General features: G+C 41.6%; 2 protein-coding genes across 2 annotated transcripts; both read left to right on the top strand.

The window, feature by feature from the left end:
• Positions 1–1,997: 1,997 nt before the first annotated feature.
• Positions 1,998–5,421, top strand: UBE2J2 (ubiquitin-conjugating enzyme E2, J2). The gene is made up of 6 exons (XM_010288303.1): positions 1,998–2,128; positions 2,352–2,392; positions 3,236–3,338; positions 3,452–3,590; positions 4,087–4,167; positions 5,043–5,421. The coding sequence occupies exons 1-6, from the start codon at positions 1,998–2,000 to the stop codon at positions 5,325–5,327; spliced, it is 780 nt and encodes a 259-aa protein (XP_010286605.1). The 3' UTR covers positions 5,328–5,421.
• An 8,229-nt stretch (positions 5,422–13,650) lies between these two features.
• Positions 13,651–25,750, top strand: LOC104615366 (adipolin-like; the record flags this gene model as incomplete). The annotated part of the gene is made up of 4 exons (XM_010288315.1): positions 13,651–13,821; positions 23,931–24,050; positions 25,195–25,306; positions 25,569–25,750. Coding segments are annotated over exons 1-4 (585 nt in total), but the record flags the coding sequence as incomplete, so codon positions are not given.
• Between the last annotated feature and the right edge of the window lie 982 nt (positions 25,751–26,732).

Genomic DNA, 26,732 nt, shown 5'->3' with positions numbered 1-26,732 from the left:
GTGGGGGTCGCGGCTCTTCCTTGCACGTTTTCTCTTTGTGCGGCTCCCTTCCTTTCTCCCTTCGTGCCTCCTTCCCTCTCTCCTTCCCTCTCTCCCTCGCTTGGCCTCCGGCTGCAGGCAGGTGGGGCGTCCCGGCGGTGGAGGGGCCTGCTGTAGCAGGAAGAGGTGAGTGGGGCCTGGGCCGGCACGCCGAGCCCATGAGGGAGCTCAAGGAGCGGGGAGGGCTCGACTGGCTCTCTCCTTTCCTCTCTCTCCCTGCCCTGGCTTGGTGGGCCCCGTGCTGCGCAGCCGGCTCGCTGTAGGCCGGTTGTCCTCTTGCCCCTTTGGTTCTTCCACTCGCTGTCCATCTTCTCGGGCGCGGAGCGGCCACCGGCAGGGGCGGGGGCACGCCTACCCGCAGAAAGAAGCGCCTTTCTCGTTCCACAAGGCAGTTGTGGGCTTGGGGGGCCTGGGCCTGTGGTGCCCTTGTATTAGTTCCCTGACCCACCCCGCCGGCCTGGGAGCAGGGCTTGGGCGCATCGTGCTTCTGATGCTCGGTAGTGTCAAGACTAGCGGCTCGCTTTCCTGCTTGCTTCTGGTAAATTGTATTGTCGAGATGGGAAAATCGGTTTGCGGTCGTAGGTTCTGTAGATGTTGCCGTTATTTTCTGAGTTTAAGATACATCTGTTCTTTCAGATGGGGCTTTGAGGGGCGTTAAAATCCCAATAGCTAAGTGCTGTAAAATATTTCAGTGCGTTTTTGCAGGCCATAGTGAGGGGCGCTGTTGCAAGACTTAAGAACAAATATGTAAAATTAAAAAGATACGTCTTAATTTATGCGAAAAGTCAAAGCAGACTTTTCTAGAGAAAAATTCATTTATGATTTTAAGAGTTGTGACTTAAAAACATGTGTGACTCCCTTAAAGAAAAAATACTGTAGGTTTCAAACAACGATTTACAGTAATTCTGACAAAAGCTAGATGAAATGTGTTTATTTTGAGTAGGGTTTGAATATGTGACCACATACAGTTATTGGTCATGGTTTAAATATAATTTCTTAAAAAATTTTACTAGGCTATCTGAAGTAAAGGATTAGAAAGTGTCATAGGCATTTAACTTAGTCTTCATGTCAAATACTGCTATCATATTGTAAGCATTGTCTTATTCCTTTCTACCAGCTGTTTGTAAAATCTTTCCTTTTTGTTCTTGCTTGAATTTCGATGTATAAAACTAAGTAACTTGCTAAATTTCTCAGGGGAAAGTGCATTAAATAGCAGTTTTTAATTGGTATGTGTTGTGTAGGTGCATTGTAGGGGCTAATGTTTTCTTTGTCTTGTAAGCAGCATGGAATTTCCTTTCTTCATACTGACTTGTCTCATTTTGGATGAGGTCTTTGTTCATCTGGAAGAGAATAATCTGTCTCAAATTCCCTTCTGTACATTCAACTGACTCTTAAGCAGGCAGCAGATTTAATTTAAAATCTGCACCTCAAAGTCAGTAATAAGGTTATTGTGGTTTTCTGTTTGTTATTTATTTATTTCAAAGAACTGGATGTGTAGAAACTGTGAATGGATTTAAATCATGGGCAAATTTACATAATAGATATTAAAACTGAATAGGGAAACTAATTGCTCAAAAAGACTAAGCCCTTTAAAATGGTGTCATGATGATGTGTGCTCAGCCTAAACACAGGACTGGTTATTAAGAGTTCAGGTGAGTTCTATAGTGCAGCATATTTTCATGATAGCAATTCACTGTGGTATTGAAGCAGCAGTGTTCTGGAAGGAGTGTTGTCCCATTTTGGCAATATAGAGTCTCTTGGGAATGTGTTAGTTGGTTAAGATTTTTGCATAGTTCTTGGCACTTAAAAGTTATGGTAATTTAATTTATATTTTTAAAAGATACTCCATAAAGTAGATTTTGCAAAAATCTGGAGCTGTGTTCAATGAAGCATAGTAGCTCTGTGTCTGTTAAGATTGTATTGAGATTGTGTTTATATATTTTTTTTTTTATAACTAGATGAGCAACAACAGTAATAAGAGAGCACCAACGACAGCAACACAGAGACTTAAACAAGACTACCTTCGAATTAAGAAAGATCCAGTGCCTTATATCTGTGCAGAGCCTCTCCCATCTAATATCCTTGAATGGTAAGAATTAGAATGAACTGTTCATACACTTGTGGAGAGAACAAGATTTTCCAGGTCATCCAGTCTGACTTCCTCACTCCTACAGATTGTATGGGAATCTTGATTTTGGGAGGTGGAGTATGAAACTTTTGCTGAAGTGATATCAATCTTCATTTTTCTAGAGAAATTGATGTCTGATTGTGTGATGGCTCTCATACTGTTTAAATTGTCGTCTTTGTCTTAGGCACTATGTGGTACGGGGACCTGAAATGACTCCCTATGAAGGTAAAAGTTAGCATGTAGCAAAAGTGTGCATGTACTTTAAGTTGTGATTGGCATGCTTGAGTAATTGCATGCTTGTTTGAATGGGGAAAATATAACTACTGTAAATAGCTCTAAAAACTGTTAATGCAGTTTCACAGCTATCTGTGACTTGTGTGATAGCTTGTTGAAAAGAGGTAGTGGTACCACTGTCTATTAGTAATTTTTCTGTTATCAAGTATTCTAACAAAACAAAATTTAGGTTAAACTGAAGACAGATAACTTCCTATTAAGTAATTGCTGAAGGTCTTGGAACAGATAACTCACTTGAGATAGTATGTGACAGTCAAAGATCATTTCAGAAAATCCCATTTTGTTGCCACATAGATGTTCTCAGTGAGCTGAGACATGTATTCTCTTTATGAATTTCTGTGGAGAGAGTGAGGAACGTAAAAGCCTTATTAATTTGTTTTAGTCGCATATTTCACAGTGTCTTCTGGAGCCTCTCACAAAATGCTTTTTGAAATCACATTCTTCATAGGATTGTATTTGCAATTAGCTGTGTTTCTGTAAAAATTAAGCCATTTGTATTAAATACATTTAAAGAAGACCAGCTGAAGTGCATTACGGTCTTGACAACAGGAAGCACTGTTTGTAATATGCATATGAAAGAATTGCCTCCAAAGTATATACTGCAGGTGTGGCTCATTATTCCTGTGTTTTAGAGGCACAAGATGATGAGCTTGATCTCTTTAGTGTGAGGGGGAGAAGGAGATAATTAAAGGGTTTTATTTGGCCCATTTTGAGTAGCAGCTTAGGACTTCATCTTCATGCAAAATAAGTAATTCATCTCTTTATGTAACGCAGGTGGCTATTATCATGGGAAACTAATATTCCCCAGAGAATTTCCTTTTAAACCTCCTAGTATTTATATGATTACACCTAATGGAAGGTTTAAGTGTAATACAAGGTAAGGATTTTCTTCTAACACTTAAGCAATTAACACCATTTTAGCAATATGTATAATGTGTAGTAATTTTAATGGCAAAAATAAAACTCACTGCCTGTCTTACTCTTTTGAAGGTTGTGTCTTTCAATCACTGATTTCCACCCGGATACATGGAATCCAGCTTGGTCAGTCTCAACGATCTTGACGGGCCTTCTTAGTTTTATGGTGGAAAAGGGCCCCACACTGGGCAGCATAGAGACATCAGAGTTCACAGTAAGCTCCAGACTCTGTGATGTACCTTTTGTCAGCTTAGGGAACGTGACCTCAAAGTTTAAACAGCAGCAGCAGCTGGCACTTACATATCACGTAAATGAATATGTTGTTGCCTACTACTGATGATGGGCAGATGAATCAAGTCAATTTTGGGTAGTGTGGGGATGGGGGGAGGATTTCTTAGAGAACGTAAAATCCCTTTTAGTAAACAGTATGATTAGGACTGACTTTCGGCTTCCTTCCTTCCTCTTGAAGTGTCTGCCAAGCAGGCATACTAATACAGAACAGGAATCCCATAAGGTGAAGAATTGAGAACGTAACTTATGTCTAGAAATATCTGTTGTGGTGAATAATATTCACAAGTATGAAGTTTTAAATGTTAGAAACTAATTGGCTAGTGGTTTGCACTATTCTTGTGGGAAATAATCAGATGTTGAATTAAAGTATATTAACTTTGTTTATATGTAACTGCTGATAATTTTTGTTTCCTTCACAGAAAAGACAGCTTGCTGCACAAAGCTTAGCATTTAATTTAAAAGACAAAGTGTTCTGCGAGCTCTTCCCTGAAGTGGTGGAGGTAAGGGGATTAATCTGTGCAATAATTTGGATTTCTGTATTTTTTCAAATTCTCTGTGCAGATCTGTAAACTAATCGTCTAGGACATTTCCCAGACAGTAGCTACTTTTGTCAATCCTGGAAGCCTTTTAAAAGGCACTTTTGCGATGTGTAAGAATTAAAAACTTGAATCTTGAAATGGAATTGTTTTTCTGCTGCACAAAGATCCATTGTACAGAGAATCAAATATGTGTATTTAGGATTGGTATCATAGCCTTAACTGAGCTGCACATGCAGTAGATGTGGTTGCAGTCCCAGTGTTTTCGAATTGTATACTGTGTTTTCTTGAGTTTGGGTAGGACCAACCTTTGTATTTGGTTCATCAATATCCTAGATTTCTTCTCCTTTAAGATCAGAGACTGTTACATTCTTCCTACTTCTGAGAATGGGAGATACCTTTTTTTTTTTTTGTTAGGGTATGTATCTTCCTTGCACTAAACTAACCCTGTAAGTGTGTTGATGCAGTTGATATCATCATGTATAGGTAACAGCTGAATGTCTTGCATTCAAAACAAGCTGGACATGCAAGAGTTTTGGTGCACGAATTTCTCATTTCTGAGAAAAGGCTTCTCAGAAAATGTACGTGTGAACTAAAATTAAACATGGCCAAATGATTGTTAGTGTCAATTACTGAAGTAGGTCACTTTGGAAGAAGCTGGGGAGACTGTACAAATGTATGTAATGCAGTTAATTTAGTTTAAAAGACCTACAGTATAAAGAAGTGTACCATATCCTTTTCCAAAGTAAGAACTTGGGTTCTGAAATCTTTTCAGAAAACACCCAGTAGCTTCACCATTCTCACTTCCAGCTATTCAGTTTTCTTTTTTCTTTCTCCAGGAGATTAAACAAAAACAAAAAGCCCAAGAAGAGCTCAGTAACAGACCTCCATCCCTCCCTTTACCAGATGTTGTCCCTGATGGGGAAGCACACTACGGTCAGAATGGAATACCCCTTCTTAACGGGCATGTACCATTGGCACCTGCCAATCATCCAGGTCTCCAACAGGCCAATCGTAACCATGGACTTTTAGGTGGAGCTTTGGCGAACTTGTTTGTTATAGTTGGTTTTGCAGCCTTTGCCTACACAGTCAAGTATGTATTGAGAAGCATAGCGCAAGAATGAGGATAATAAATCCAAGACCAAATTAGTGGTAGTTGCAGAATGAGTGGGACTCTTTGGGCATCTGACTCTGACACTGGGATAAATATTTGTTTTACCAAGTTGCAGGTAAAACATTGGTTGGCTCATGGGTTATGTTTGGAAAATGGAGTAGTTTTGATTAGTCAGAAAACTAAAAGAAGATCTGCCTACAGATCCTCTTGTCCTCACTACTGTCTAGTAGTGGCTCACAAACAAGTCAAAGCATTATTGATGAGATGCTAACATTTCTAGTGCTTTGATTTTTATAGCAATTCTCCATCTGTTATTTGAAATTTGCAAATCTTGAGCAAATAAGGCTTTTTACTTCATTGAACAATTTTTAAAATTTCACAATTTATGCATATCTTATTTTACTTTCATTAGGGAAGTCTGTACAGATTTTGAAATGATTTGAGTAGAGATTACATGTGGACTTCATAAGGGTTTGGTTAATGTGAACATTGATGCAACAGAAGAGTGCTGGTTTCTTTTTTTTAAATAGAATGAACATCATTGCCTATCTAGTCAGTAGTGATTAGATGAGTGGGAAAATAACACCATATGTGTTAAATGTGTTGTCTAAATTGTCACAATGTAATTGAAGGTTTTATTTGGGCTACAAGAAGTGCAGTTGTTGGCCTTTAGGAATGATTAGCAAGAAGAAGCATTTGAATCAGTCTTTAGTGGGGATACCCATATCCACTATTGTTTTGGATTTGTTCACTTACAGATTTCCATTTTGGGAGATGTTGTATTTGAAAGCTGTAGTACTTAATTTTGATCACAAGGTGCCACTGTTGGAAAAAAATAATAAAACTGCACACACCAATGGAGAGCTGATTGTGTATTCAGAAAATCTTCTCTGGATTTCTTAGGCTTTGGTAAATACAGTAACCCTAGTCCTTGTGAAGATAAAAAGACAATTGAGTCTGAATAACAAAATAGCTTCTTCAGAGTCAACTGAATTAATCTGAAGTGTCACTTAGCTGAAGTAAACCCTTGAAATTAATTCCACTTGCTTATTTGAAGATTTGCATAAACTCTTAAGTTCATCACCATTCCCCTTCATCAGATGATTGATGACTGAAATACTGATGTTCATGGGATTACAGGACTGGATAAACACTAAAGCTCCTAGGGTGGTTCAAAAGTCTGAAATGACGTTTTTAACTGAGTTTGCTTGTTCCCTTCCCCACTGCTTAATTTTATCCAAATGCTTTGTTTCATCAGAGGCAAACTTAACTGTGCCTTTCATAATTGACAGTGATGCCTAGTCATCTGGGGAAGAATGCACTTGTTTATTGTACAAGAGACTGTCAAAGGTCAAAGCAGGGTTAAAAGCTCTGCATCTAACTGCATAGTCTTATTTTAAGTATTGTGAAGAGCCCAAATAAATATTACCTCATGTATCTAAGAATGTATTCAAAACTGTTTTATTTTCCCTTTCCGATTTGTTGTCTCTCTGCTTCTTGTTGGTATCTTGAATTGTAAGCAAAAATGTATTGTTAACCCATGAGCCATGCAGCTTAGAGCATCAGTAAATGTGACCAATTCTCTGCAATAGGTAGGGATTATCAAAACTAGCAGAACAGCTCTATACTAAAGAAATGTTAAAGCAGTTCTTACTGAGGTAAGGAAGGAAAGGAGGAGATGGGGTGTGTAGGGATGGAGTTTGGAAAAGGCTGGATTTTAAAATGTATTTATAAATCTTTGAATTTTTTTTAATTCTGTGGTTTTACCAAATCTTATTTATAACAATTTTTTAATTTACCTCTTCTATGTACTTAATCAGCTCTTGTAAAAAGAGAAGCACCAGTTGTATCTGTCTAGAAACAATTATGTTCTGTCGGTCTGGCGGTGTGCTGGAAAGGAAGGGGGAGTGTCATGTCTTTCCTGCAGTGATAGGGTTTTCAAGATGACTTGTCAGGCTGATTTTTTTTTTTTTTTCCTTAAAGCATATGGACCCGTAGCTGAGGCTGTTTTGCCTCATAGATCTCAGTATCATTCAAACATGTTTGTGTTCTCGCAATGCCTTTTATTACTGTTGACATTGCCTACAGACAGAAGCTTATAATTTGTTATCTATGTTTATCTTCTTATGCTAGTTCTTTTTTCCACATAAATGAAGACAAAAGCAAGGAGACCTTGGGCATGGTGTGTTTGCATCTTTGCAAGGAGGCCTTGGGCATGCATCTTTTGTGAAACATACCTAACCAAGGTAAAAGAAGTAGTAAAATCCAGAGATGTTGAATAAAAGGCATTTTATTATGTGACAAGAATCTGGCCTTAACCTATACCCAGGCAGTTGAAGTTGGGTCTCTTGTTTTTAGTAAGTGGCACAATTGGAAACAAAAAAACCTTTGGTTAAACCCTGGACATGCTGCATTTTTTCTGAGGATTGGTTGTATTTAAACAACAGAACTTCCAACTGCAGTTTCTCTTCAGTACCCTGGATTCAGAGAAAGACTTGACAGTCATTTCAGGTGCTATTTGTTGAAAGCTAGGAGCAGTAGCTGACAGAACCCTTGCACCTATGACTTACAAGATTTTGCTACATCTCCTCGCTCCTTGCCTTTGGTAACAGAAGATTTATTCCCTTTTGTGCAGGTCTTACTGTTTTGTGTTTTTTAAAAGCATTTATAATAATATGCAGTGTCTGATCTTTTTGTTACCAAAGTCATTAGATGGAGTAAACCATTCTTTGCCATGCAAAAATACTGTCATGCCCTGAAGCAGTGCATTACCTAATGTAATAAAACTAAAAGCTGTCCCTCGGTATATGATATTGGAACACATGTCTGGCCCTTCACTTCCATGCTGCAATTTCACAGGTTTCTGTAAGAGTTTTATGCACAGGTGGTAGGGATTTTTCGCAGCTTGAATCAGAAGACATCTCAGTGGTTGCCTTTAAAGATCTCTTGATTTTAAAAATCCTGGATTTGTGTGTAGCCATAACTTTTCTCCCCCTAAGATTTCAAGGACAGAGAAGTTATTTCAAGCATGTACTGAGGACTAGAAATGACTGCATTGTAAAGTTGTTTGTTCATAATAAACATTCATGATAAAATTTATACTTTCTGTGGGACTGTTTTTGGTAAAGGAATCACTATCTAACTGGAGAGATATGGACTAGAAAACAGAAACTATGGCAAAACTGCACTTTCCCACCTTTTTTCCTCAAGTTAGTTTGGTATCCCTTACATCTGTGGTAAAACACTGCCAGGAAGACCTACAGGTAGTAACTTCTTTTAGCTCTTTTGTTTGATAATACAGTTCGTTTACAGAGGTATTCATTCTATAATGACATAAACGTCAACTGTCTAGCGCAGTACCCATTTTCAGTACCTACTCTGACACGTGGGAGCCGCTCTGAGATGCTGTTCCACTGTTTTTGCCAACAGTGATGAGGTCTCTGAAGAAAAAGGTAGATTGGAACCTTGCTACTAACTCAGCAGTTGCTGCCTGAGTACAGTTTGACTTCGTTGTGCTGCTGTTCCCCTAACATCTGGATAGCTAGTTCTGTGATACCTGGGTAGCTTCAGTTATTTACCTACCAGCGTAGCTTCAGTTCTGTGTAAAGCAGTAAATGTTATTCAGAGGCTGTCCTCACTTCTGACTTTTAGAATTTGATTTTGGGTTGGCATTCCAATTGTGTGTGGATCCAAAACAGTTGTTTCTAATAGCAATTTCTTTATAACTCGATGGAAGTGAGTGTTTTTGCTTGACTGGTATCTGCTAGGGCTGAGCTGTGTCCTAACTTGTTTTATGAAATGATGCATTTTCCTTAATAATGGTGATAATTCTACCTTTTTTTTCTTAGAACAGTTTTGTGCCTGGAGTTCTTTCACACTCCATTGTTTAGACTTGGTGCTTTTCATTTTGTCATTTTCCCTGCTTCAGGTTTTTTTAGTGCTTGTGTTAGTAAGGAACTAGCTGGATGAGGATAACCATGTTACTGTATTTTGGATCCATATAGTCATACAGGATTCTTGCTGTGAGGATGAAGAATCTCCCTGTTGTGCCCCTAACCTAGGCAAATTCTGTAGGGGGAAAAAAAAAAACCCCAACAAAAAACCCCACCCAAACCTCGTATTGCACTTGCACAAATACTTGGATTTGAAACCGATCGTGGCTGTTGATAGTGTGTATCTAGCCAAGTATTAAACGGGAAACTTCCATATAAAGGAGGCCAAAGAAATGAGATGCTTCTTGCCCATCCGATGGATTCTCCAACTTGCCTTAAATGTGTAAGCAGTCAGCAAGTGACACGCTGTCCTCTCTTCAGAAGAGCAAGCTCATATACCTGAAGCCCTGTGTCTCAAAAGGTGTTTTTTAATGTCTCTAAGTAATTTCTGCTAATAATTTGTTGCTATTAGTGTCTTATATTGCAACCCAGTCACAGGAAGATGAATAGTTTACAAGGTGATACTTTTTTCATTGCCCAGGGAAGGCCAGATCTTACTACTTAATGCAGAAACATCACGTTTTCAGTGGAGAAATCACCTACGCACAAAAGGGAGGCTATGTTGAATGAACTCAAAACGTTCACATCTCGTGTTAAAAAGACTTTTCTGGGCAAGAATGAAGATGATTTATTAGGGTGTACTAGGAACCTTTTTTTCCCACACCTCGGTCACTCTGAAGAGACGACTACAAGATGAAGCTTCCTGGTCACAGCAGATGTTTCCCCGTTTTGCCAACCGTGTCGGTGTTTCCGTGGATTTGCCGCGAGATGGCGTAGCGATCCCGCGTGGGTCCTGAGTGAGCTGGGACCGCGGCTGTGCTGGGTGGGGAATGCGGAAAAGAACCGTGTGGAGAGGCTCTCCGAAACGTGGGTTGCGAGGGGTTTGGAGAAGGCAACCGAAGTGGCATAAGCTCTTGGTCTGTCTTCCCAACGCTGCTCTTTTCTCTGCTGGTGTGTTTAGATTTGTTCTAACGGCTTTTGTATGTTCAACCAACCAACGGCTTGAGTTTAGGTTGGATTATCATTGGGAAATTTTAGATTTAAACCTTTAAATCTAAAAGTCCCTTTAAAAAGGGATCTGTCATAGGAGTGCTCTAGACTTATCTGCTCTGAAGCAGGGTATGTGTGTGTGAGTGAATGGTAATGTGCCGCCTTCTGTATCAGCTTAAAAAAATCACTGTCTCTGCACCGAGGCTCAGGAGTTGTTCAATATAGTGCCCAATTCAATGGGCAACTCTGGGAAAATCCTAGCTTTTGACCTTTTTTTTGCCTTTTGGATACTATTCTTAGAATAGTTAGGTAAGGTCTATCTTGAGGAAAAGGCAAATTACACAAGTAGAGATTGAAAGATCAAATGGCAAGTTTTTAGCCTGACTATTCAGCTTCCTCTCCAACTTTACTCACACTTCTTACAGGGTTTGCAAGCACTGTATTTGGGTTCTTGCACACAATTTTGAAATTAAAATGTTGCTGCTTATAATATCTTCCCTACTTCAAAACTTTACTCATGCAGAATTGGTATTGGTACAATCCTCGCTATTCCTGTTATTGCTGCAATGGTGCTGAGCTTGGAGAAGAAACTATTTGTCTTTCCAGTCACTTTGAGGTCCCTGGTTTGCTGTGCTATGAAGTGCAACATCAGCCTATTCCTATTTTTTTGCAAATGGGGATTGAATGTTGTTCGTGCCTTGGCAAGACTCGGGTGCTTTGGAACTGCTGCAACTGGGATGTGAAACAGCAGCAGCAAGGTGTGTGGTTTTCTGTAGATAACACAAATGCTGAACTGAAGGTTGGAGGAGAGGTGACAACTGTGCTGACACTTGTTTCAGCCCATCACAGAGAAAAATACACGGCTGGGAGTCAGCTACGGTCAGTTTGTCCTACTGGACCATCAAGTAACTTCACCTTATGCTTGCAAATGCAGTTAGGATTCATTTCCCCCAAATCTGAGGATATAGTCTGGGGATTTGGTGCTTGGGATGGGAAAGGAGATGTTGCAGGCAGAAGATGCAGCCTGCACCAGCAGACCAAAAAAGTGATTGCCCCATTCCAGCCCTGGATGTCATTCCTTGCCGTGGTGTGTGGATCTGTCAAGCTGTTTAGCTGCAATATGACAGATTGTCCTATTAATGTGTCATCAAGTGCACTTTTACAAATTCATGGCTTGTCTACAACTAACCTGAAAAAAAGAGGCTTAAGTATGAGAAGGCGCCAAAGAAAGTTAAATATTATTAACAAATAAAGTCTGCCACGTAGTTTTGATGGAATGTGAGCTAGTTGGGGGAGGGGTGATATGCTGTTAACTATTTAGCTTCTGTGTAACTTCCCTTCTTACTCTCAGTCTCTTCTCTTTTCCAAACTCCGCTTCTCTCAAAACATGCTTTAAAAGAAAAAAAAAAATAAATCTACATTCTACTTATTGATATTGCACTTGTTCATGCCTCAGTTCCCCCGAGTCATCGATAATAGACCTGTTGCTCCTGATCCACCTTGGCTGCCTTTAAAGTCCAGTGAAGAACCGTGCTGGTATTACTTGGATTACAGAAGGCAGGGTAAAGGGATTGTTAAAAGAAAGCAAATCTGTTGCTTGCTGACTGCGTAAGGGACTTCAGATTACGTGATCTTCAACATGTTATTGTTCTTGGACTAAATGTTTGCATCACACTCCATTTTTGTAGAAAGAATAGGAATATTTGTTCTAGGTGGTGGAGAACTGACAAAGACTTGCAGACTGTTCAGGTCCTTCAAGATCTCCCTTATGAAATGCTTGCAGGAGATGTGTAACCTTTGGTTTTCTGTTACTTTTAATAAACAGACCACCCTCCTGTAAAGAAATGGGAAAGCCCCCTCAGAGCCAGCCTCTAATGAGAGCCAGGGGAAAGTGTATGCAGCGAGGCTCGCGGGAGCATAAAGCGAGAGTTCTGACGTATCGATATGTGGTGCGATGCTGAGTGCGTATTCCAAGCCACATATTTTTAGCTCCACCACACACTCATGTACAGTTTTACAAACTTCCCAGAAAAATGGTGATTTCTCTGAGATAATTAAGGGGAGGTACAGAATAGAGCTGAGGGGAGGGAGCAGGGAACGGGCATTGATTTAAATCTGCCTGGCACACGGGCCAGCTCCACTTATCAGTGAGTCTAATAGGAATGTGAAGAGAATAGGCTTGACAGCTCATTAGAATGTGATCCCTCCTCCTTTTTTTTTTTTTTTTTTTTCCCCTTTCTTGAAGTTGATGGAAACTCATTCAGGAAAGAAGTACTTATTTGCTGAGGTAAAGCAAAAGCTGAGGAGGGTTTTGCCAGTGTGCAGCTGAGGAAAGAAGCAGCGAGAAAAATCAGACTTGATCTATGCTCAGAGGTACCTGAAATCTTGCCTAGTGTGAGGGGAGATGAGGATGAAAAAGACACGAGTTTCTACATCCTGACAGCTGCTTGCGGCATCGGGACTTACTGCTCATCGTCTCATTAAAGAAAAGTGAAGATAAGCCCAGCTAAGGAGGGAAAGAAGCTAGACTTGAGAAAACTCTATCTGCTCCTAATGGACCTAGGTACATCCTCAGATTCTTATCTCTCCCTATTGTAACTTTTTATCATATGAGAAATTTATTTTCTCCTTAGAAGGCTCAGCACTTGGCTGAGCTGTGATGCTTTCAGCCTCTTCAGAAGAACAGTGGCTATAGCAACCTTGGGTTACAGTTCCCCAGCATCTTGAAAGGAAGGGATGAGGACTTGTCGCTGAGGAAGGGGAAATACCACTCAAGAGAGAATGGATGGAACGTATTCAAGCCTGCTTTGAACTGAACACAATGCTTCAAGTGACAGAAAGTGAAATCTTCTGTTGAAGAGGAACAACCTAACAACCCCCCTAATGAGTTTGTGTTGTCAGCTCCGGCCTGAGCAACTGCTGCCCTGAGCAATTTGACTTCTCTAGGTTTCATAGTTGAGTGCATTTTAAACGAGTCTGAAGACTTATTGGGGCGGGGGGGGGAGCGACACTTCAAGGTGGGTGGCAGGACTTTCCAGGGCCTCTTGTATTTATGTAAGCTTCAAGAGGCTGAATGGACTTACCTCTTTCTTCGAGTGAACCCAGATTTCAAACAAGTTTATCTATACCATTTCCATGTGTCCTGCTTGCACAGAGATCTCGCCAGCAACCAGCGCATCCGTGCGTGCTGCTCACTTGACATTGCGTAGCCCAGAGGATCATCTTTAATAGTTCTAACTTTTTTTATTTTAATTTTTTTTAGAGAGAAGTCTTTGTCTATTCCTGTTATTGGTGGTGAAGGTTTTTGTGCTTGGAGAGTGCCCTTCCTGACTTGGCCCTTCCCTTTTCAAAATGAAGGGGTGCACCTGGATGTTTGTGGCAACTTTACTTTGTCAGCAGTTTTGCCACTTCAGAGTTCTGGCAGCAAAGAGAGAGAGGAAGATGAAGAAAGAACCTAATCAGTATACAGACCCTTTCAATGCCACCCTCTCAAACAGTGAAGAACTGCATGGGCATCCCAAGGTAGGTGTTTATGTGTTTTCAGTGCTTGGTAGAACTTACTTCTGGCAGTAATGTGATGCTGGTTCCCTTTTCCAACGGTTGAGGCGATCTTGCCAAATTCTATTTGATTTTAAAGAGAAATGTTCTCTCTTTTGCCTTTGCATGATTGATTTTCTAGCTTACTGAAGCAAATAGTGGCATACTGCAATTTATTATTATAACTTATTAGAATATAGAATATGTATTTATATAGAATATGTATTTAGAATATGCACGACTGGAGTTCCAGTCCCATAGGAGCTGATTAGGTGTAAAGCCATTTTGGAATTCTAGTGTATGAACACTCTTCTCTTCAGAAACAACTGATTAAAGAAAGGCAAGTGGGCTATCGCGGTAAAATAACGATACCGGAATATTAATGTATCTCTTGCAGGCAAAGCCTTTGTGCTCTAGAACATTATTTCAAAACTGTCTTAGGAAACAGTAAACAGCTGAGCATGCCTGAGCTTTCTCTGCACTGCACCTTCCACCAGGACAATTACAGAGGAGAAAAATTTTGGTGTAGTCAGATGATGTAAGAGGATTGTGGCTCTTGTAGGAAAGGCTTCAGGATGGTGGCAAGTGTAAGACTCTGTGTGTGATGCCTCAGTGGCCGTAGCCGATGACTTGCTAGGCTTAGGGGGTGAATTTCGCAGGGCAGGATCCTTCCAGTTCCATGTTTGGGAGAACCACCCCAGGCCGAAAGCTGCAAAAAAAATCCAGTCAATTGATCGCAGCCCCCAGACTCCTTTAAGATGAAAACTTGCATAGAATGCTTGGTGGCAGGAGAGCAGGTCAGGGAAGTAAAAGCAGGTCCTAGGACAGGAGCAGGATGAAATGGAAGGGAGACAACGCTGAGAAAGGAAGGAGTCTCCCCTGTGACACAGCCCCTTGTCTCTCCCCTCCCTCGCTCACACAAAAATGTCCCTTGCTTCAAACGGAGGTGACCTCTGAAACATGACTTTGATCACAAGCATTGGGGATGGCAGTCACTATAGCAATAGAGGAACAAACCTGTCAGAAATTGGGCCATGGCAGAGGGGGCAAGTTAGAACAATTGAGCTGACATTCTAAATATCCTATTCAATGCTGTTGTAAGAGTAATTGGTTAAGGTTGGGCAAGTCTGGGAAACAGTCTTCCATATAAAAAATCTGGCTGCTGCACTTAAAATTATCATGAAGGGACTATAAGCAGCATTTCTTCAGCTAATTTTTCTGTCGTGTATTGCAGGACTCTGTCAGGGCAGGTTGTATACACGCTGAATTCTTGAGGTGCTTATAATCAGTCACTTTCTATTCTCTTTAGAACTGCTTCATTCTGCTTTTGCAAAAGAGGCCAATACATATCTGGTGCAACTGAATTTTCGTCTATTCTGGAATTAATTTAGCTTGATGTGAAATGTATTGGACTGCAAGCAGAAACTGGTCCTGGTTAATTCTGATACAGTCATACACACATTATTGCTAGAAGGAACACAGTACTCGTTTGGAGGCGAGCGGGCATTCATTAAAACAGACGTTGTTTGGAAGCTGCAGTTTCTGTGTTGAAATACTTTGCTGTAAAATATCCATGGCAAAGGTTTGGCTGCAGTAAGAGCCGGCGAGTTCAGTAAAGGCAGGCTCTGTTTAATAAGGATAGGACAAAACCAAATCTTTGATGTAAATGCTTATGAGCTCCGCTTGATACCCACTCCCAAATTTTGCAATGTGAACTTTTCTCCTGGGAATCTATTTGAGGTTGAAGTCCAGGCTCCGGTTAAGTATTGCTTCTAAATGTCATGGGTGACTGTATTGTATTTGATGTTTATCTAGCACCTGCCCAAGCTAAGGCATGATTTCACACATACTCTAAATTGCTGAAGAATTGCCACCATTTCTGGGGTAAATGACAGTTGCCATTTACAGCAAAGGATGACAATTTGTATTCACTGAGGGAAGAAGTACAGGAATAGTGAAGCTATCCTTACCTAACCTATCAAGCTAAGGGAAGGTTGAGAGCAGAGATCTATGACAGACTGATCTCTCTGAGCCTGGAAGGTACTTCTGTGAGCAGGTTTTTTTCATGAAGGGATGCCCTACACAGGAAAGTGAAATAACAGCAGTGTCCCGTTTCATTTCTCTACAGCACATAACAGGACAGATGGAGGGTTTTTTGGCCTTGTAAAAATTACGGCTGTGTTTACCTTGGAAGACTCTGTGGCCAGCTGGTAGGTTTATCAAAGTAGAAGGAGCAGGGAATGAAATATTAGCTGAGTGTCGTGATTTTTATTCATACTGTTGAAAAGGTAGATGTGTTTTCCTTCTAATTACGCAAAACAATTTGGGATAAATTTCTCTTGGGAATTCATTTCAAATAGGAGTAGAGAAAGCTCCCCTTTAACATTCATAGTGCATGAGTCGCGTGGTGAAACCTCTACCTAAAACAGGGAAGCAGAAGTCTCAAATCTCCTGATAAACCTGACATTTCCAAGGAAATAGGAAGTGTGTTGGGTTTTTTTAAATGCTTTTCTCTGGGCTTATCTTTGAGTTGCTGTCAATATGATGTGCTTGCCAAGTGCGTGAGAGTTTTCTTCTCCGACATGGATGGACTAAGTGAGAGCGCAGAAGGTGACTGATGGATACAGGGGTTGTAACCTGCTGGACCTTCTGTCTTTGACTCTGTGTGGCTGAGTACCTGCAGCTGCTACTTGCCAGGCTTGCCTTCCCCTTTCCAGCAGAGATCTTGTCTTGCAAGATGTGATACTATACTAACAGGGGTGCAGCGATAGTAGATTGTCCAGTGGTTATATAGGGTTGACACTCATCGGGAGTTACTTGAGTAGAGGGAATAAAGATGGGGTCAGACTTTTGGTGCCCAGTGAAAGGGCGAGAGGCAGTGGGTGCAAGTTGAAATACAGGAAATTTCACTTAAACATAAGAAAAAACCTCTCTTTACTGTGAGTAAAAACACTACAAACGCTGGGAAAGGCTGGACAGAGACTGGAGTCTCCTTCCTTGGAGACAAAGTCTGACTGCGCATGTTCCAGAGTCATCTGCTGTAGCTCACCTGCTTAGAGCAGGGCGTGTTGAACTAACTCATCTGTGCATGTCCCTTCCAACTTCAGCAGTTCTGAGAGCCGCTTTTAGGGGTCGTGCAGCTAAGCAACTCAAAGGCGGCATCCTGACCTGGGGAAAATCACTGACGCAGAGTCCCAGCGAAATTTCAGGGGTGATTTGATGTCGACAGTGTTTTACCTTCAGTGGAATTTCTGCAAGAAATAGCGTAGTGTTTTTAATTTAGTTACCCACTACGTAGCCAAGGAGTCTTTGAGATTTTATTTCCTTTGTGATCCTTCAGCCTCGTGTCAAATATCTAGGGCTAGGTCTACCTGGTTTATTACTTAAATCTCTCTGAATACTTTCTTTGTGGCCTTTTGCTTCCAATTGAAAACAGCAGCTGGTTCAATGACACTGTACAGATTGCATTCCTCCTCAGTAAAGAGATTTCAGTCTTAGCGTGAAGTGTGTGATCGCATGTGTAATTGAGAAAAGTACTTTTGGGCCTGACAAGTGCTAAAGCCACGAGAGAGAGTGGACTGTGACCTCTCTGTAGAAGATGTTCTCTTTTGTGTTTTGTATCTGTCGTCACCAGATCATCTTATTTGAATTAAGCATCATCTGCGAGAAGCGCTTTCTAGGAATGGCTAGTTTTATCACACTTTTGTGTCTAATTTGTGATTGCTGACGCGTAATAAACACACAGAAGTGCTGAGGATAACTGACTCAATGTGATAAAGTAGCACCTTTCCTTCCACTGCCCCTGCCCCCAAGGCTTCATTCCTTTTTTCATCCAATCTTCAGAAGAATTGTCCTAAGTGTTCACGTTATCCCACTTTTCATCCCGCTCTGTAAGAGAGGGATGGCTGTTTTTCTCCCCTCTCATTTCTGAAAGCGGTAATACAGAAACTTCACAAGAGGTATATCCGTTCGTGATTTTCTGCCGTTTAAAGCCTTGCGAAGAACCGGGTGGTTTTCATAAGCCTACGCTCCCATTCCAAGCCTTCTCAATCTGCTCATCTTTGTAATGCTGGGAGCAGCTCTAGGGTTCTTACAGGAAGTGAAATAACATCTTACTTCTTATACAGATTTTGTCTGGGAGCATGAGTATTTCTTTCTGTCTTGGTTTTGCAGCAGCTTTAGTAGTCAGATAAGAGTTTTATTCTTTGTGTCTTGTCTACCATCTCTTTCTTCTGCTGAGCGCTTCCTGGCGTGTTCTGAACGAGAAGGGCTATAACAAATAACACGCTTCCTAGCAGTTCCTTGTGGCCACGTAAAATAACGCTGGAGTCACAGGTCTGACTCGGCACGGTGCTACGCCTCTTCCGTTGGTGCTCTTCAGTCCCTGACCTCTTTGTGGCACCCCTCCGGCCAGAACTCCGGGGGTACAGGCGGGGTGTCCCGGGTTAACCTTGTGGTACAGCAACAAACACCGTGGTGTTTTCTCACCCGGAGCGGCTCTTGCTCACGCGAACTGTTTTCCGCTGGAATCGTTACGGGTGTAAGCACTGAGGGCAGTTTGTCTTGACGTGGAGGGGAGAAGCTTTTGGAGAGAGCCATTTAGAGGAGCGACGAGTAACTTTTCAATCACAAAACATAGTGGGAATTTAGGTAGGAATTCCCTTTCGGATTTGGCAAGGGTACCAAACTTAACGCTTCTGCTCTGGGGAAAATTCTTGAGAGATCTGTAAAAACCACAAGTGGTCAGGACCTTGGTTTTACATCTCATTAATAACCAAGAGTGTGTATAACCATAAGTTACTAGCAGCTGACATAGGATTTTTCATGCTAAAATAAAAAAAGTGGTCTGTCACTTTTTGACCTGTTCCGAGTAAAATACACTACTGAAATAAATAAGTTGCTCCTAATTTCATAATGAAGCTGAAAATATTCTTGCTGGTGTAAATCAGGTGTAACAACTTAAAAATTTGTGGATTAAGATAATTGATATGCTTAGTCAGGTCCATTTTATGTCTGGCAACAGCTTAACTGTTAAGCAAAGGATTCTTAAATATAAGTCCATCGCAAGCAGACAAAAACATAGATATCTGAGCAAAATTCAGGGCACTAACTGCCGGCATAAAGACTGTGGACTGGAATGGTTTGGTATACATTTTTGGACACACATCTCTGACTAATTGCAGTGGAAAGGATGCTATCCTCTCACAAAATTGTGATCTTTTCACGCTTTCTTTCCATCCTGTCCCACCCTGAGAGATGCTTAGGTGTGCCTGAGAACATTTTGAGATGCTTTTAGGTGTACAGACTTGCTCACAGGTACTGTTGACTTTTTTCTTTTATTCATCCAGACACTGAAACTACTTTTGTCCATTTCCCTTTGTTTTTTATCGGAGATGCAGACTGGATCCCAAGACCCTTGAATTTCAGGGAAGTTCAGATACAGTTCAGAAATTTCTCAGGATCCAAACTCTGCTGCTTGCCTGTAGGTTTCTGCTGGTGGTTTCTTCCATGCCGGCTGAATCCCGGCCAGCGACTGCGTGTGTGTCTGGGCAGCGCGTGCTATTCCGGGAGCTAGAGCCAGAAAGAACCACAGGTTCTGCTTGTGCGCGGCAGCCTAAATTACAGCCCGACTTGTCTTTTGTTGTGAGGGGAGTTAGGAGGAGAGTGGGCTCATTTCTCATCAGCGCCTTAAACCGGTTCTGAAGTGGTAGCTGCCATTGCATTCAGATTCCAAAGTGATGTGAAAAAACCTGATTGAGAGTTCATTCAAAATTGCTGGCAAGGCTTCTGTGGATTGTGAAGGTACTGTTTCAAGTGCTAAGGAGTAAGCCCGATTTCACTGTCGTTAACATGAGGATTCTTCCTGGCTGCTGTAGGTTAGCTTTGCTGTGTAAACAGCACCCCAGGAGGGACAAGTCCCCTTTGCTGGGATTCCAAGGCTGTTTTCAGTCCTGACTGATACCTGAGTTGGCTGCGAGGTCTCTCTGGCTGCTGGAGGCTGCTGCTGCCAAGAAAAATAGTGGCTTGCATGCCTGTTGCTGGGATTGCTCATGCATGCCATAGTAATTAAATAATAATACCACAAGGATGGAACATTCATTTTAACTGTCAATCATCCATGCGCTGGAGAAATTGGGGAGTGCCATGACTGCCTTGTAGGGGGATTTGTAATTGAAGCAAGCCACTGGAGAGGTATGGGATTCTTCAATTATTTTCTTCAAACTTCAAGAGTTTTTCATTTATTTTTCTGGGATGTGCCATCTGGATTTCTTTTTTCTCCCTTACAAGATGCCTGCTCTGGCCTACTTCTTCACAGCTGGAGCTTCAGAAAGGCTGAGCACATCTGTGTGTCTCCACAGTTAACGGTCAGAGTTTTCACATGATTGCTGGCTTCTGCTTCTAGCTGGCCTCTTTGCTCATTTTTGCAGTGGAGGGGAATTTATGCCAGTCTTGCAGCCTGGTGGAAACCAGGGATATTTGAATAGTCTCTTCCACATCTGCAGCAAATATTGCGTCCCAGTTCCTAAGGCTCCGGTCTTGTTTGCTGTGTTCTGGAGACTGCACTTCTGAATTCCTGCCACGTGAGCCAGCCCTTTTTGAAGGATAAACTGATTTTCTTTTCCTTTTCTCTGCAACCCAGCTGTTCTCTTGCTGGCTCCTCTTACAGCAGTGAGGGAATACTCCATCCTGCCCGAGTTGGGTGCTTCTATTAATAAGTTGCTTCCTTCTGCTTTGTGAACTGCACTGTAGCTTTAGCACAGACCTGTCAGTCCCAGTCACTGGGACAGAGATATCTGCTTCTTTTGGGCAAAGCGTGGGTAGGCTTTTACCCGCTTTACATTTATGAGCTTTGTAAACTTGAATGCTCATAAATGCAGTCCTCTGCGTATGGTACCCATCTGCTTTCAGATGAAGTGGGGTAGGAAAGAACTAGCTTCTCCCATCAGAAACCATTAAATCTCCATGAAACTCTGATAACTCATGTTTGTTGTAGAAATAAACTGCACCTCGTGTGCTGTTCTAAGGACTTTGCAAACTTTATCAATGTTTGCCTCTGGACTTGATGTTGACATGTTATGATAGATGGAGGGGTTTGCACCAATGGACCTTCCCAGCCTGTCTCTGACTTCTTTCTTATGCTTCGCAAAAATCTGCAGCCAAGCAATCTTGGGAAGGTGATAATGTTTTAGTGAGGCGACTAATCTCACGATACATGGGATTTCCTATGGCGCTCCCTTTACGTTCATTTCCAATGGAATTTCGGAAAGCTGTTCGAGTCCTGGGTATGGTAAGTAAAAAAGGCAAATAATAATTTAGGTAAAACAAACTACTAGAACCCCTTGCCTAAACAGGTGACTTACAGCTGACTGTAAACGTGGTTATAAACATAAAAAGTCTGTTCAAGACTGATTTGGGTACAGAAATAATGAACTAGATTGTTAAGAATAGTTTGTCTTGCTCTTGCTTGTGATACGTGCTACATTTGAGCATCAAGGGGAAGGTGCATACCCATAACTCTGAGCCTGATTAATTACAGTAGAATGCACGAACAATGTGGTGATAGGTCTTGGGATATCTTTGCTTTGGCTTAGAGCACAGACGCCGGCGACTCTGCAGCCATCTATCTGGAGGGGAGGACAAGTGGACTGCCTGCATAGAGCAATTCAGTAAGAGTAGATCTTTCTGTGGGTTGTGTATGAGCAGTAAATCAGCTAAGGTTATTTGCTAAGTAGAGAAGATAGAGTTGGCTTCACAGTGTTTAAGATGTATGTTTAATAAATACCCTTGCTCAGCTCACAACACGTCCCATTTCTGGGGAGCTGCTCATCTTCTGCTGGTTTGTAAATCATCTGTTGACCCGAGCTGTTTGAAATAAATAGTTGTGATCACATCAGCTCAGAAATCTATGGACAAGTGCCTTGTACTACACCCATGGGCCTGGATGCATGCCGGAGAGAGAGCTTTCCAGGCTCTGCATAAGCTTAGAAGCACCGACATTCCTTGTAACCTCAAGCTGGAACTCCATCAGACTTCTAAGACTTAATTTTGAAACAATTTATGCTGCATGAATTTTTCACAGTGGATCACACAGACTGTGGTCTTTTCTCCTCAGAATGGGCTTGCCCTGATATTTCTAGCTAAAGTTTGCAATCCTCTGTCGAATTCATGCTGCTCTAGAGAGTGCCATATATTGCAGTCACTGGCACTGCAGCTCTACTTGCATTCTAAAGGTCAATTGTTTTCTACATGCTTCCGCAGACTGTTTGACGAAAGGGAATCTGCGCTTATAAGTGGTACTAGAAATGTTATTAAAACTCGATACGGTTCTCTGAGAAGTGTCAAGTGCTTTAGGGAGCCAAATGAGACAGATAATGAGCAAAAGTAGACGTGTTTGCGAACTCGGCTGCATTGGAAACACCTTGCAAAGTCACGGTCACGGTTAAGGCCACTGAGTGTAGAGCTACAGTGTCTGAGCTGTGGCAGAACTGTCTGGTGCTGTCAGACTAGTAGGAGCTTAACACCCAGGGCAAACGCTCTTGGATCTGAGAAGTGCAGTGTTGTCTGACTTTGCTACTGTGCTTTTTCCACACCCATCTTGTTTTCTTCCTCCTGATCGTGATAGATCGATATTGATTTACCTGAACTTGTAACGGTTTAGGAATCATTTCAAATGTCATTCAACTTGCTGCTGCCTTGTATTGCTTTCCTGCTGGAATTCTGATCTCTACCTGTTCTGTCTCACTGGGAGAAGAAAAAACAGGTTTCTTGTATGAATTCTAAAAGCTTACAATAGGCATAGGGTGGGGTGTGTGTTTGTTTGTTTGTTTTAAAGATTTTAAGTGTTCGTTGCACTTTTTCCTCTCTGGCTTTTTCATTAATGGCTCTGAACACTTCAGCCTGGTTCATGAAACTTTGGGAAGGCTTGTGCTTTTATCCTCACTGTGATGGACATTTGGGAGGCTGATATGTCAACAGATTGGAACCTCCATAGTCAACAGTTAATTGGTCTTGACAAGAGCTTGGCAGGGTATCGGTAACCAATGATTTCTGGTGCCTTTTGTTAATTTAAAGTTCGAAGTTCATTCCCAGCCTAGGATAAAAACAACAGCTATGGTTATTTAATTGCTCACTTCTGGTTGTCTCTGGGAACCAAGGAGTCTAATAAGAAGTGGACCCAAATTTGTAAAGACAGATACTCTCTTCTGTCCAGATTTTGTTTAGGAGGGATCCAGAACTAGGCACTGTAATGTCAAAGCTTCTCTAGATAATTTCTCTATGGCTGCAATACACTTGTAGAACATAAGAATGGGCAAGATAGTTAAATTTGCCAATGAACACCTTCTCTGTGATCAGATGTGGACTTTGTTTTTCATTGTGAAAGTTTTTTTTTTTTCCCACATTTGTCATTCTACAGACTGTGATTTGAAAGTTATGGAGCATTTCAAGGTTTTCCATATGTTGTAAACGCTCTCTGTTGCTTGCTTGATCCAATGGATGAATGTCAGATGCCAATGGTGAACAATCTCTGGCATCTGAGCAGGTTTTCTGTGGCACGTATTAGGACTGTCAGAGGACAGAGAGTCTCAGCAGCTTGAGAAAAGTCTCCGAGGTACGCTGGCTCCCAGCTCTTGCCTCCTGCTGATTTCTTAATCAAAGGGAGCTGGGAGGCTCTGCAAGTGGTAGCATATTAAGTTATGAGAAGGCATTTTGATGTTTTAAGCGCAGCATCTTCTGCCTTTTGGGACATTTCTGCTGGCAGGCTTAGCCTGTAACTTATGAAGGAAAAAATCCCACTCTAATGGGACTCTTTGAAAGGCTGATGTCTTTCATACCCTGTGTCAGAACTCAGACTGAAGTACTGTCCTGCATTTGCAACGCTCCTGTAAATGAAGACAGCAAGTGGCATGGTACTGGATAATCCAAACTGAATTTCTTGTTACAGAAGTGTAAAATCCCATTCTAGCCCACCTTCAATGTCCTTCCAAATGCAGTGCGTTTGGATCAAGGATGTGGTTTAGGAAAACTTTGCACTCTCTGAATCCATGTAGTCGCCAGATACAGTGATGTCAGTCTTTGTTCTTGTTTCTCTTTAGATCCTAGAATCTCCAGATCCTCGAATCACAGATCCACGGCGGACTTGGATCTCCTTTGTTCACCGCCCAGACGATGGCAATACCTCCAAAAGGCGATGCAAAGGGAAAGACAAGAAATTAGTAGGTTATTGCTAGACTGCCATCAGCTAATGAGTGTGCACTGTGGCTTCCCTTCCTACTGCTGATACGCAAGGTCTTTTGTACGCTCCAGCTTTTGCCTTCCCACCCCAGAGAGTGCTGCGTTTTCATTTGTTTGTGTATAATTTCTCACAGTATTTTTGAGCAGCTGAGACAGTAAGTGCTGTATGCTTTGTAAAGAGAAGTTCTGTGGATTGCACTGTCAACATTAATTTTCGTTTAAACCAGCTATTTCTGGACTAAGCCTTCTTGGTTTTTTTTTTTTTTCTGCTCAGTAGAAAGAGAATTAACATTTTTTTTCTTCCACTAGATAAAGTCCAGGTATCTCAAAGGATATATTAATCAAGGTGTGGACAAATTGTTTATTTCAAATTAATGAATTACTGATCATCTGCTGAGTGATGCATGATCATGTGTGTACTTTTAATCTGCTGCTTAGAAAAATCTTGAATGCTTTTAATGATTTGCTTTTATTTCTCAGTGAGCTGACAGGCAGGAGTTATACCTGAGGCAACAGGAACTCCCTGGGAACAATATACATCGAAATAGCACTGATAATACAGTTGTGTGTTTGTACTACTAGTTTAAAGCTCTAATGTGTGGTGGCTAACCTTTACAGGTGTTTAGAAGAAATTGTTTCATTTTTTGAGAGTTCTACTGTCACACCAAACATTCATGTACGTGATCGTTATGTCCGAGCAGTACATATTAATAACGTAAAGGGTCGCTAGATGGCTATTCTAGTTAGGGAACAGGCAGAAGAAGAAGCTTAAAAGCTGGTGTGTTGCTTTGCTGGTATGAGAAGATACCGAAGCAGCAAACTTAGTCATGTGCCTGTTGTGCTTCGCACTGTACATATGTAGTTGAAGAACCAGTTAGTGTTTACCTGAGCGAAGGTTATCCTCCCACATAACGAGGTGAGGAAATTCCAAGCGCTGGAATTCACAGCTGGCTGGAGAGCCAGTTTAAGATTTACTGCATCAGGCCTGTGGTTGGACCGATAGCGGAGGGGGCTGCTGACATGGCTGACGGCCCTTAGAACTGGCTCACGGCTGAGAGAATTTTTGCTCTGTCAGTGCGATTGCCTGGTTCTAATTCACAAGTTTTCCTTTGGTTACTTCCCTAGCGTGGCCTCGTTGGGCCCCCAGGACCTCCTGGCCCCCAGGGACCTCCAGGAGCACCTGGTGCTGAAGTCACCCGGGAAGTCCTTCTGCAGGAGTTTAAGGAGATATTAAAAGGTAAAGACTGTAAGAGCTTTGTGCTTTTGTGATCTGCTTCTTTCGGTAAGCACCGTGGCAAATAAAGGAACTGGCTTTGCAAACGTTTACCTTAAAGCATTCGCTTATCTGGCAATCAAAAATTTGAAAAAATGTTTCCCCAGTGCTGCTTAGTTCAAGTTGAAAAGTTGAGTGCAGAGGTCTAATCACACAACTACTGGCTTCATAAACCAGGCTCTTAAACTAAACCTTTATTTTCCTATACTTTTTCTTTTCTTCTCAGAAGCCATTGAGCGTCGAGCGTCCCTGGCTATTTCAGCCCATCCTAGCCAGCTGCCTCCACTCCTGCTCTCCTTGGAGGAAGTTTCACCCCACAGACGTGTAGAGGAGGCATTCCATTGCAAGCTAAAAGGACAAGTCATCGTAGATAAGAAGACCCTGGTAGAACTTCAGAACTTCCAGTCGGTGAGAAGGGATTACAGACTCAACCTGTGCAACTCCACAACAGCCATTGTGCGTAGATCAGCTATAGTTGCCCTGGTCTGCAAAGCTGCTAGATGGCTCTGTAAATAAAGGTGTTTCCTGAAAGGGCAGACTAAACCCAGAAACTCCTCTCAGGCTTGGACGCTCTGAATATAGCACTGCCTTTTTTGTGATTGACAGAAGTAGAATCTCATATGGTGATTTCAGCACTGAAGCTCAGCTGCAGTAAGATGGACATTTAGCTTTGAGTCCTCTCCTTCCTGACAATCCCAAGAGGCAGACTTTCTTCCTCTCTTGCAGCCCAACTGAATCTCATTACAGTTCTTACTGAAGTTCTAACAGGTCTGTGCAAGAGAGGGCTGTCTCACAGGTCCAAACAACAGTCAGTTTTTTATTTCAGTTAATGATGGAGAAAGACTTGTCCATGTTTGGCATTCATCTGAAGGATCTGTTCTTTTTTCAGTGCACACCCTGTTTAATTCCAGAGTAACCTTCAGATGTAGAAAAATGTCAGAGGCAGACAGAGGCCATTGGTTGTAGATTTGTGAGCCCAAATAAGACCATCGTTTTGTTTGATGGGCCAGTCCTGATGCTCAAATTCTTTACATAATGTTTTATAGATGGCTAATAAAAGCTACTTATACAATTTCATTATAGTCACGTTATAACGACAAACACACCATCGTGGGTTGGTGTAGGGCATTATAAACGTGTTTACAAGCAAGCTGTTGAAATTGATATTAAAACTTCTAGTAACCATTTCTGAACCGGTTGCAAATAGGATTTGAATCTGAAGTGTAAATGTTAGGCAAAGTAATAGCTAAAAACTAACAGTTACTTGCTAATTGAGGAGACTTATTTTAGACTTTGAAGTCGCAAAGACTGTCTAGTCGCACAAGGCCCTCAGATACATGGCTGCTTTCGTGGTGTGACAAGAAGAATCTGAAGACTATGAAGGGGAACT

Source organism: Phaethon lepturus, unplaced genomic scaffold, assembly GCF_000687285.1.
Source record: "Phaethon lepturus isolate BGI_N335 unplaced genomic scaffold, ASM68728v1 scaffold19170, whole genome shotgun sequence".
In the NCBI taxonomy this organism is placed as follows: domain Eukaryota; kingdom Metazoa; phylum Chordata; class Aves; order Phaethontiformes; family Phaethontidae; genus Phaethon; species Phaethon lepturus.
This window is presented reverse-complemented; position numbering and strand designations above follow the sequence as displayed.